Below are 13,047 nucleotides of genomic sequence, written 5' to 3' on the forward strand. Positions count from 1 at the left end.
AATTCAAAATTGCATATTTATGAAATTATGATTTTATTATTAAAAGTAAAACATAAAATATATCATAATTATATATTTCATAAATTCATAATAAAAATTCATGGTATGATAGAAACATAAAATTAAAATGTCTTGTTAAAATAAAAGTATCAAGAAATTAATAAATTTTTCAATAAATTTAATACACCACTTTTTATATCCATAAAATTTATACAAACGTTCTTACTTTCTCAAATAATACTTTATTTAAGTAAATGAATTTCTAGTTGTTTCTCAGATAAAAAAAAAAATATTTTGCATCAAATCCTTGGACAATTATAATTTTATTATTTTAATTCAAAATTATATAATTATAAAATAATAATTTTATTTTGTGAATAAAAATTAAAAATATATTATAGTTTTATGTTTAAAAAAATTATAATTTTATAATCATACACTTTTAAATTAAAATTTTTAAAATACTAAAATTATAAAACTATAAAATTATAAATTTATACAATGCTGAAATTATAAAATTAAAAATTTTAAATTAGGACATAATATTATAATAAAATTGACGACTTTTTACAATTTTTTGAAGTCAATGCGTAAACGTGAAGGGATAGTTAGAAAAGATGAAGGGATATCTTGGTACTCCTTTCATCTTTTTTTCTTCTTTTTTTTCTTTTCTGTTATTCCTCAATTCTATTGTTCATTTACATTCCCTTACTAGTTTACTTCTATTCTGAGTTATTGTTTTAATTAAATGACACAATTATTTTAGTTTGAAAAAAAAATATAATAAATACTGATTTCTTATCTTATAATATTTTGAAGTCATTTGTGTGTTTATTTTAAGGTATTTTGAAAAAAAAAAAGTTACATACTAACGTGAAGATGCAGATAGAAAAAAAGGAAAATATTTTTTGACTACTAAATTTTAATTACTTTTATTTACAACATGATGTGTCATCTTCTAAATAATTTTGAAATATTAAAAGTAAAAAGGTAAAAAAATAAAATATCACTTAAAAAATGACAACTAAAATTATAAAAAAAAATTATAAAAATTTAATAGTCAAATACATTTGTGTTAGAAAAAATATATTTGTTCGGAGACTAGCAAAAGCCTCCATCAGACAGGACAAACAACACCATGCGTGTGTTACAATGAGGACATTATTAAACATCAACTACATTTTCACAAGTGTAAATATTGTTTTCCACAAGGCCACTGTTTCCAAAGAAAATTTTTCATATCTTGCTTCTTCTCTCATCCTTTCCATTTTTTTGCTGTTATTCCTCAATTCCATCGTTCATTTACATTCCTTCACTAGTTTACTTTTATTCTGAGTATGCGTAAAACAGTAGCAAGTATGTAATGAAGAAAAACAGTAAGCACACTCCGGGTTACATCCGTCTCATCTAACCATGGAAAATGCCCTAATGGTTTGGTTGCTTCCAAAAGAAGCTCTAATGGAATCCTTGCTTCTGATCGCTCCATAGGTTCTGTGGAATGATAGTACCTCTCCGGGTCCGGACAGTAATCCTGTAAATTTTTTACAATAAGATAGTCTTTTGATTATATATTTCAAATTCAAATGACGAAGTACTGTAATCATTCATTGAATGGAACGGTGCTCCTTACCATATTTGCATGCATGTTTTTCACGAAGGCTTTGAATGTGTCAAAGTTTCTCTGCATCATTAACATGTCTGATAAACGGAGGTATGTCACGCCATACATTATTAGTGTGGGATAGCCAAATTTGGCAATACCGTTCGGTCTAGCATTTGAAAGTATCTGTTCGTAAGCTTTACGGTCATATCTTGCAAGTGCATTTTCCCCTCCAACTTCAATGTTCTCCGCCCAGCCGCAACTAAGAACCTGTATGTCGATATTGAATATAGCCACCAATATTTACTCAATATATATCAATAACTTGGGAAAAGAAATGTATAAGGAATTATTTTAGTTGGCCTGCAATGCTAGGCTCAGTTTCTGGCTGAGGCTATTGGTGTAAACAAGAGTTGGAGTAAAGATGAAAATTTTGCAGTTTCTTCTGAATATGAAGTTTCAAGAAGCTTGGATCGATTATCGCGAAAGATGAGAATGAAAGGGGAATGTTCATCAAGGAAATGCGTGTGATGCAGTAATCTTTAGCTAGCATTTAAGATTGGGATTGCAGTTGAAGTAAATTACCTGCTTCACTAGTTCCTCGGCTCCACTGTGTGCTTTACCTGGTTGCTCATCATTTTTCATCTCAAGACATGTAAAATTTAAAATAGCATTGTGTCGGGAAAGCATCCTTGCTATGGGTCTGTATCCATCCCTATGATTTAAGTTATAATATCCTGCGGTAAGCTCTGCAGCATGACTTTCTGTCTTATACCACCAATGGATTCCGGCAACCTGTTTCATATGAAAATGTCAGGTAATTCATGCCAAAAACAAACATGCTCATTTACTATATTCATCCAAAGAACTCACTTTTGCTGCTAATTTCACTTTGTAACCAAGGAATACTTTGTTGGCTTCATCCAATATATCATCACCATGGGTTAACAACTTGTTGGAATACCATGTCAGAAAAAAAATGCCTTTCTCGGTTTGATAAGTTCCACTTGATTTGAAAAATTCTGTAGATTCCGGTATATCGTTCGATTCTCCAGCATTATCTGGCAGCTCCCACTCAGGATGGCCTACCTCTGTTGCAGCCTTTTTGAAATCAGCTTTAAGATATTTGTCATAGCACTGCAAGATTTTATTCAAATAAGTTTAAACAGGATGACTTGTTATTATTGATGTTATTACTGATGTTATTACTGATGTACCTAATGAATTTTAGAAGTACACACAAACAGCTTCATCAGAAAACTCCAAACTCACCTGAAATTCTCCAATACCAGGAAATACCCACCCCAGAATTTGTGTGTAAGAGGGATATCTGAGTTCCCCTGCAGGGCCAAGTCCTACTTCAATGTCTACCATGAGCTGAGATTTAAGAAACTCTTTCATATTATCTCTGAAACTCCTCATGTAGTCTCCATACACCTGTATGAAAATGTGAAACAAACAATCAATTCATATTATGAATTGGAAACCAAAAAAATCCACAATTCCTTTTGGCTTTCTTTGACCTGAATCGGACTTCGTCCATGAAACACAGGTTGGTTGTCCACCCCGAGGGATAAACATTCCTTATTCCTGATACCTTTGCAGTTGGTGTAAAAGATATCAGGGTTTGCTTCTCCAACTTGAAGGACCCATTTAGGTAGAGAGATGAAAACCGAATCTCCCACATTCCCTCCACATTGGTGAAACGACATTATAACTTGTAGCTTCAATTCGCACTTTTGAACCAATTGAAACAAGGTCTTGTAAGCGGACCAATCATATTGGCCAGGCCCCTTGGATTCTACTATACCCCACCACACATCAACCATAACCCCATCAACACCTGCTGCGTGTAGCTTCCTCAGTTGTTTCTCCAGTCCCGCTCTGTCTTCTATCACATTTTCATTTGTAACAACTCCTAACTGAAACCAACAACCATACATTTTTAAAATGGAACACAACATTTTTCTAAGTGGCGCAGGTATGCAGAAACAAATATAACTGTCTTACTGGGAGCATCACGTATACTGGTACATAATTTGCAAGCATTTCATCTTTGGCAATTGTATGAATTTGTTCCTGCATTTATGAACAGAGTTTATTTATAAGTTACTATAAGATTTAGATGAAATCGGAGATCTTACACGTATTTTTAAAATATACCTGGAATTGAGCAGCTGAAGCTTTCAACGGCAGTCGAAGACGTAGTTGTTTGTTGACGTGGCAACGATCCAATTTGAAGCCATAGGTGGCTCTGTCTACAGGTATAGCTTCACCTGACATTCTTTCGCGTTGGAAATTGTACAGTTGAAACTGAAGCGCCATTCTTGTCCTCATCTTTAACTGTGATGCGCACACACTGAATCTTCTGTTTGTCGTTCGCCTCGCCGCTTTCTGATTAGCTTCACATTGAATGCATGAATTATGCAATAAATGAATTTATCTATTTATGAGAAAAGGAAAAGAAAAGTAAACATAATCTTAGTTTAAATCTTGTTATATGTATTTAAAGGCGTCAATTATGCCTTTTTAATTGTTGTTATTTGACTAACACAAAAACGAATGAAACCATCTTAAGAATATTATAAAAATAAAATAAAGTTATAAATTACTTACAAAAAGGATTAACCAACTTCTTAAATCCGATAGAATTGTTATGAATTTTATGTTAGAAGATCTAAACCAAAATGAGACTAACTCCAAAATCAATAATGCATTATAAATATTAAAATTGATAAGATGATGTACGTTAAATTTAATCTAATTAAAATATTACAAAAACTTACAATATTTTCAAAAATTTGATGTCGTCGAGACTAAATTTCATTGATAAAAAAAATGATATATACAAAAGTGTTTTTTTTTTCACGGTATAATAATTTTCTACTTTTCTCACCTTCACACAATGTCAGATTTGGTGAACACTCACTTTAAAACAAACATATCCTACTCACCAAAAGGTTCACATATAAAAATAGTAACTCCCTAATTAAGCTTCAACACAATTGTATAAAAATAGTTATCTTCATCTTTATTACTATGTTAAAATGATGAAAGTGAATGGAAAGACGATATTATATATCTTAAATATTACATTAAAGCTTTTATATTTGGAAGTTTATCTTCATTTTGTATGAAATGCATTAAAACTTCCCATTCTTAACTTGACAAAAGCTTAAATAACATGAATCAACAAACTATAAAAGTTAGCATTTGAGTGAATATTGTAAGTTGTATCAAGGTGATCTACACAAAAACCTACTAACATAATAATAACTTTATCTTAAAAAGTAGTAAGTTATGTTGGGGAAGAGGAGGAGTCTATATTGTGCCATTTAATTAACACATAGTTGCTTAATAGATACTTGCACTAATGATGAATCACACAAGTAAAGGAAAAGGTACAAGGAAGTTCATATGAGTTCATGTCTTTTGAACATGACAATAATATGGAGTTCTTTCAAAACCCTCCCACAAAATAGTTTAAAAATTGCATATGGTTAGTTTATGAAATGATAAGCAGGATAGTTAAAATCGAGATTTATGATTTTACATAATATTTACGAGTTAGATTCTACGCATAATTGTGTTATATAGTAGGATCACTATAACCGTAAAATCATCCTTTTTTTAGATTTTTTATTGCATCACCTCATCATCTTCTTGAATGAATAAATTCAACTTAAACTTAACTAAAAGTGAATGTAATTAAAATAATACAATGTTATGTATGTTGCCAATCACACAACCACCTTCCACCAAATTTAAAATTAATACAATTAAAATCCATTTCTTAATTAAAAACAACACCACAACAACACCAATGTTTTATTATTAATGAGGAGATATAAAATTTTTCATAAGTAGGTCCATTAAATAATGTCTTAAGTATGTCCATTAAATAATGTCTTAAATATGTCCATCAAATAATGTCTATAAATATGATCATAATTATGTCCACAAAAAGATATTAAAACATAGCAAAGCTCATTGTGATTTGGTTAGTAATGAGGTAACAACTTACATCATTTGTCCCTCATATATTCTTATTAATGTATAACTCACGACCAATCTTACGGGGACCTTAAACAAAAAAAAAAACACAATTTGAGTCTTTACTAAGTAAATTAGACATTGGAGGAGTTTGATGCTCTAACTTAGGATATTGAGATTAATGGATATTATCATTATGATTATTTATTTTATTATAGATGTTAACATGTTCATATAATAATGTCCATAAATATATCCACCAAATAATATCCAATAAATATATGTCTACCAAATAATGTCCATACAAATGACTTTAATTATTTCCCTAAAAAGGATAACAATATATGTAATGAAGTTGATTCTAACTTTATTTATAATAAATTAACAACTAACATCATTTGTCTCTTGTACCAAGGTAGAACTAATTAACATTTTTTTTACAAAAGCATGGAAAAAAGTAAGATAACCTTTACCCAACTACTGATTTTTGTCCCCAATAGGTTTGATGGGTGTTTTTACTTATATACTAGTGGATATACTAGTTATCTCAATCACTTCCATTCGATGTGAAACTTCAAACTCATATTCAATGATAACAATCTCCTCCCCATGAGATTTGATGTGTCATTTTACTTATATATTAGTTATCTCAATCATTTTCACATGATGTGAGACTTCAAACTCATATTGAATGATAACAATCACCTCCCAATGAGATTTGATGTGTCATTTTACTTATATACTAGTTACCTCAATCACTTCTACTACATGTGGGACTTCAAACTCATATTGAATGATAACAATCTCCTTCCCATGAAATTTGATGTGTCATTTTACTTATATACTAGTTACCTTAATCACTTTCATCTGATATGGGATTTCAAAGTTATATTAACTCATTTTACTTATTTACTAGTAACAACAATAACAATATTAATAATAATAATAATAATAATATCAATAATAATATGGCTTAATTATGTTTTAAGTCCCTAATAGATTTTAAATCTTTCAATTGACTCATTGATAAATTTTTAGTCTATTGAGTACTCAATAAATATATTTTTTCCAATTGAGTTCCCGATGTTAACTTTTTGTGATTGTTGAGTGATGTTACTTTTAAGGGACTGATCAGGTTATTATCTTGTCGTATCACCTTGATGAGTTGTCATCATATGTTATTTTATTATTTTAAAATTTATAATGTTACAATTTCTGATTTTAAAATTTTTAAAATTTTTAAACTTTATGATTTTTTTAAATAATTGTATAATTTTATGTTGTTATCATTTTATTATTTTCTATCAAAATTGAATAATTATATAATTATGATTTTTTTATTTAAATTAAAATATAAACATATCATAATTTTTATATTTCATAAATTCGTAATAAAAATTCGTGGTAGGACAAATACATAAAATCAAAATTTCTAGGTAAAATAAAAGCCTAATAAAATTAATAAATTTTTCAATAAAATTTATACAGAGTTTTTTCTATCTATAAAATTTATATGAACTTTCTCAAATAATACTTTTGCTTAACCAAATGGATTTCTTGTTGTTTCTGAGACAAAAAGAAATCTTGCGTCAAATTTATGGACAATTAAAATTTTATTATTTTAATTCAAAGTTGTATAATTATAAAATAATGATTTTATTTTGTGAATAAAAATTGACAACAAATAATAGTATAAAATTTAAAAAAATCATAATTTTATAATTATACACTTTTAAATTAAAATATTAAAATACTAAATTTATAAAACTATAAAATTATAAAATTATATGAAATTCTAAAATAAAAAATTATAACATAATATTATAATGATAATAATAAAAATAGAAAAAATAATAAGTTTAATAATAATAATAATAATAACTTACTAATCAATTTTTTTTTTATCATTCAAAGTGATCTTGTACTTCTTATGTACTAGGAATTTGGTTACAAGTCACAAAAATTAACCATAATTGCTTGCATTGAATGACAGACTTGAAAAAAAAGGAGGTCAAACCAGGAGAATAAGTGAGACACAATTAACAAATAAGTGAGAAACTGCGTATTAATTTTTGTACAATTTTTAAAAATTTACTAAATAATGTTTTTTCATCCAACGGGATGTACTTCTTATATACCCCAAATTTGATTATAAGTTACATAAATCAATCCTTATTACTAGGGTTGTCTTGAAAAAAAAAAAAAAAGAAGGTCAAATCAGATTTGAAATCTAAGTGAGGAACAATGAACAAATGAGTCAGAAACAACATTTTTTATCTGTAAAAGTTTTTTAAACTTACTAACCAATCTTTTGTTTTTTATCCAATGGGATGTACTTCTTATGTAACACGAATTGATTACAAGTCACAAAAATCTATCTTTTTTGCTTGCACTAGGTGGCTGGCTTAAAGAAAAAAACAAGTCAAATCATATTTGGAACTTAAGTGGAGAATATTGAACAAATGAGTGGGGAACTGCATATTACTTTTTGTACAATCTATTTAAACTTACTAACATATCTTTTGTTTGTTATCCAATGAGATGAATTTCTTATGTACCACAAATTTGATTATAAGTCACAAAAATTAACTCTTATTGCTTGCAGTAGGTAGCTGGCTTGAAGAAAAAAATAATATGTCAAATCATATATATATATAACATAAGTGGAGAATAGTGAACAAATGAGTCAAAAACTACATATTACTTTTTGTACAATTTTCTTAAACTTACTAATCAATCTTTTGTTTCTTATCGTATTGGATATACTTCTTGTATCACGAATTTGATTACAAGTCACAAAAATCAAATTTTATTACTTGCATTGAATGACTTACCTGAAAAAAGTAGGTCATCCCGTTAGACAACTGAGTGAAGCACAATAAATAAGTAATTTATTGTACATCATGTCATGCAAAATAGAAAAGAATATATCTCTTGGATATTTTCTCTCACACACATTATAAAATAAAAATAATAATTTGTTGGACTCACCTATATACCACAGAACACATATACATATACATAAAACTTTATTCACGTATCTTTTATTATATTCATTATTACATACTAGCGTAAACACATGCGTTATCGCGTTTGTATGTATGAATTTTTTAAATATGCGTGATATTATATTAGTAGATGATAATATTGTAATGTTATTAAGTTAATATATAAACTAAAATTATATTTATTAAGAATAAAGTGAAATATATAAGAACAGATGACAGAATAATCATTAATAAATAAAGAAGAAGAAAAGAAGCAGAGATAGCCGATTTTATAAGAAGCTTGTAAAAGTAACGGTCAATTTTTAAAAATTTAATAAATTATTATATTTAAAGGGTAAAATTGATATTTTGAGATGTGAACACAAAAAGGAGAATTCCCTTTGTATATTGTTATAGATTCTTTAATTTAATATAAATACACATATAATCATATTTTGATTTTGTATATGAAATTTCATAAAATCCAAACTGGCAGACAAAATTAATCAAATCAATCGTATATTTTTAAACTTTAAAAACATGCATTTAAATAATTCAGTTAATGCAACGTTTTAGATATATACATATATTAAACGATAAGTTTTGAAAATATATTTTTCATCTAAATATAATAACCACCAATATGAAAAATTGAATAACAAATGAAAGCTAGGTAACAATTTTCAATATGCATCAATCTATATCATCATTATAGTCAAAAGCTAAAATTATCAAAATATTAAAACTAAACTGGATTAAAAGATTAAAACAAGAGTTAAAATAATTTGAATCAGCATCGAAGTTGAAAGAGATAAAAGATATTTTTTTCTAAAATATTCATAAAAAATTTCTATGAATTAAAAGATGAAATTGTTAAATTAGTTTAAACAGAGAGATTAAATATATTAAATAATAGAGATAAGGAAGGAAGCAGGAAAACAATGAAAAACATTATTTTTACATAGAGGAAGAGAGTTAAAGATTAAATTAGTTAATAAGTAATAAACAGCAAAACGCAGAAACTATATAAGATTTTCTTTATATATATATATATATATATATATATATATATATATATATATATATATATATATATATATATATATATATATTTAAATCAGGAATTAAATGAAATCAAATATTCAGGCTACAGAAAAATAAAACTAAAACCATAAAAATTTCCATGCATTTTTTATTTATTTCAAAATTCTAAATGCTTGTTTCTTTTTGCAATCTTAATATCTAAATTTCATCACAATCTTTCCCATTATATACACAAGCGGTTAAAATAACATCAAATATTGTTTCCTAATTTACATACCGAACTTCAACAAAACATTGATTATCACATGAAAAAGATATTCATTAGATTAAAATAAGGTTAATAGTATGTACTAAAAACCAATAAGGAATAATCTTACCTTAAAATTCTAATTTCAATATTTTGTCAAAGAGTTCCAAATATATTATAATATTTTGTTAATTTTTAAAATCAAGCGTGTTCATCATCGAACAATGAGAAGTAGGAAAAGAAAATTCAGTAGTATCATGGGATAATAATATAAGGATCTGTTCATGAGAAAAATCAGGAACTATTTTCTGTAATCTAAAAGAAATATCAGCAACCTCTCACCAATTATTCTATAAAACCTCACCGCCTCTGCTTGTTTTCCTGAACCTTCAATTTTTTTCTGCTCTGTTTCCTATATTCTTAGAATCAGAGACAATCAACAACAACTATAACCATGCTTGTCTACCAAGATCTTCTTACAGGTATAAATTTTTTTCTCTCAATTTCAAAACTTGTTCTTTCTTTCCCTGTGCCACCCTATTGGGTTTCTTCTTTTGTGCAGTTTTGTGATATCGTAGGATTTTTAGATTATTCGTTTGACCCACTTTGATTATAATTCCTTTTTTCTTTATACTAACAATTCTTTGAAGAAGGTAAGCTAGTTGTCTACGAAATATATTCTTTTAGATTTATATCTTGTTTCTGTCACAATAGTGGTCTGGTTTGAATAATTGAGTTTTTTCCCATAAGGTGAAGGTTTGATCCTTTTAAAATACTGTCTAACCTTAGATTAGAATTTTATCGTAGTTCTAAATGACAAAATTGTTGTATTTGTGATAAAAGTGTAAATTATGTTTGTTGCATGCATCGCTAGACCCTAATGATGATGGACTTGGTGGTGGGTTTGATTTTCAGATGATGTGTTTGCTAGTTAGGAATTAAGATTTCTGCTTTCCTTTATCGAGGATTTGTTGATTTGATCATAATTTTCAACGGCTTTAACTTGTAAACTTGGGTTTGTTGATGGATTTTCAGGTGACGAGCTTCTTTCTGACTCATTCCCTTACAAGGAAATTGAGAATGGAATGCTGTGGGAAGTGGAAGGAAAGGTTTGTTGCGAATGATCTGTATAATTTGGAATCTCTGTTTCTTTGCATGCTTTCTTTTCATGTAAAGGGAGATTGCTAGGAACACTCTCTAATCTACTTTTTCTTAGCTTAAAATTTGTTGAGAGTTATAAAATCAGAGAAGAGTCTTTAAACAAGTTACAGAACTCACCGAGTTCTGTAATTTTCAAAAACATTCAACCGAGTGAATGCATCTAAAAGAGTGTGTTCTTATGTGAATAATGTGTTCTTTTCTGCAGTGGGTTGTTCAAGGAGCAGTTAATGTAGATATTGGTGCTAACCCTTCTGCAGAAGGAGGAGAGGAAGATGAAGGAGTTGATGATCAAGCTGTGAAAGTGGTTGATATTGTTGACACTTTCAGGCTTCAGGTAAAAGGATGATTCATTATTTCCTGGTAGGAACCAACTATGTGTTGATTTCTTCTGCAGAACAGGTAGTTAAGTTGTTTTTGTTTTTATTTTTCAGGAGCAACCAGCTTTTGATAAAAAGCAATTCGTGACTTACATGAAGAGATACATAAAGTTGCTGACACCGAAATTAGAGGCAGAGAAGCAAGATTTGTTTAAGAAACACATTGAGGGAGCAACTAAGTTCCTTCTCTCAAAGCTGAAAGATCTCCAATTGTATGTGCTTCATCTTTTCTTTGGTTTTATACCTGATTACATGCTTCTTTTCTTTGTGCATAAATGGTTTCTTACTATGATCAATGTGGCAGTTTTGTGGGTGAGAGTATGCATGATGATGGAAGCCTTGTCTTTGCTTACTACAAAGAAGGAGCCACTGATCCAACTTTTGTCTATTTTGCCTACGGTTTGAAGGAAATCAAGTGCTAAATACATGCAATGAGGGTAGTGGTTATCATATATCAGCGTAATACAAGCAATACTGTGTTTAATTTTAGTTTTTTGTGTTTTTGGTTATGTTAAAGAATTTGATCTGTATCCGTTTTACTTTGGTTGTTTATTAGAGGAACATGTGTTTTGGTTATGACTCATTGTTCTATTTTGTCCAATTAATTGTGCTTTTAATAGGTTTATTTTCTATATTTAATTTAAAATGGTTTGATACTGGTGCAGAGAAACTGGTACAACTTATGAATCTGTGTTATGTGTAATTCTTTGATGTCAAATATACATTTTAGAAAAGTTAATAACCATTTTAGAATGTCACGTTTGATCAAAAGAGAAAATTGGTCTTAATCATCTCATGTGTTATGAAAATCACTGCACCCTTATATTCAGTGCATATTGTTCTGTTCCATATGAATCAAAGAATCGTCTGAAGAACCATTAAAATTTGCAGAAGTCAGACAACAATAAAATTAAGGTCATAAGAGAATCAATAAAAGTAATCAATCCAAATCACTTTGATTTACAAATCAACAAAATATTAAATTAAACTATTTGTCATTTGTTGTTCTAGATTTAAAATTATTATTCTTAATTAATATTGTTTTTTTTTAATTTCAGGATCCAATGAAGGTGTTTTATTGGTATATAATTTTTAATAGTGACTCATATATTATTTAATGTTTAATTTTTAAATGTTTTTATTTTTACAAAATAAATAAATTTTAATTTTATAATTTTTTGTTTTCATGCATTAAAATTCAAAATCAAATATTTTTTAGTAATTTAAAGTCCATCAATTATTTATTATTATATAAAAATTTATAAAAAACAAAAATTAAAAGAATATCATATTAGATTAGTTATGAGAAACCATACTAAATCCATTATAAAGATTACATTTTACCAAAATAAAATATTAAATCATTTAGATGTTTCTCGATAAATAAAAGTTAAAATTATTAATTTTATCAGCACAATTATTTTCTTAAAGAGGGAAATTTTGAACTAAATAACCACTCGTTGTTCCAAAGGTGAATTGAGCTCTCGAGATTTCGTTAATTAATAATCTATATAAGGTAAACTTGTCGTGGCGTTATTATTGGTTAAACATCTTGTATTGAGTATTTATTTTCACCAACAAAACTCAAACTTAAGTTCTTACTTAAAATGATAGAATCTAATACCACTTGAGTAAAAT

General features: G+C 27.8%; 2 protein-coding genes across 2 annotated transcripts; one reads left to right on the top strand and one right to left on the bottom strand.

Moving 5' to 3' along the window:
• Positions 1-1,129: 1,129 nt before the first annotated feature.
• Positions 1,130-3,664, bottom strand: LOC114191337 (beta-amylase-like). The gene is made up of 7 exons (XM_028080506.2): positions 3,611-3,664; positions 3,124-3,522; positions 2,873-3,037; positions 2,474-2,737; positions 2,186-2,395; positions 1,631-1,870; positions 1,130-1,531 (listed from the first exon to the last, which is right to left on the bottom strand). The coding sequence occupies exons 1-7, from the start codon at positions 3,647-3,649 to the stop codon at positions 1,316-1,318; spliced, it is 1,533 nt and encodes a 510-aa protein (XP_027936307.2). The 5' UTR covers positions 3,650-3,664; the 3' UTR covers positions 1,130-1,315.
• Positions 3,665-10,105: 6,441 nt separating this feature from the next.
• Positions 10,106-11,985, top strand: LOC114190155 (Methionine sulfoxide reductase (MSS4-like) family protein). Its single transcript, XM_028078941.2, has 5 exons — positions 10,106-10,353; positions 10,907-10,980; positions 11,238-11,366; positions 11,464-11,621; positions 11,714-11,985. The coding sequence occupies exons 1-5, from the start codon at positions 10,326-10,328 to the stop codon at positions 11,829-11,831; spliced, it is 507 nt and encodes a 168-aa protein (XP_027934742.1). The 5' UTR covers positions 10,106-10,325; the 3' UTR covers positions 11,832-11,985.
• The last annotated feature ends 1,062 nt before the right edge of the window (positions 11,986-13,047 follow it).

This window comes from Vigna unguiculata, chromosome 7 (assembly GCF_037176805.1).
Source record: "Vigna unguiculata cultivar grain cowpea cultivar isolate G323 ecotype 2 chromosome 7, ASM3717680v1, whole genome shotgun sequence".
Lineage (NCBI taxonomy): Eukaryota > Viridiplantae > Streptophyta > Magnoliopsida > Fabales > Fabaceae > Vigna > Vigna unguiculata.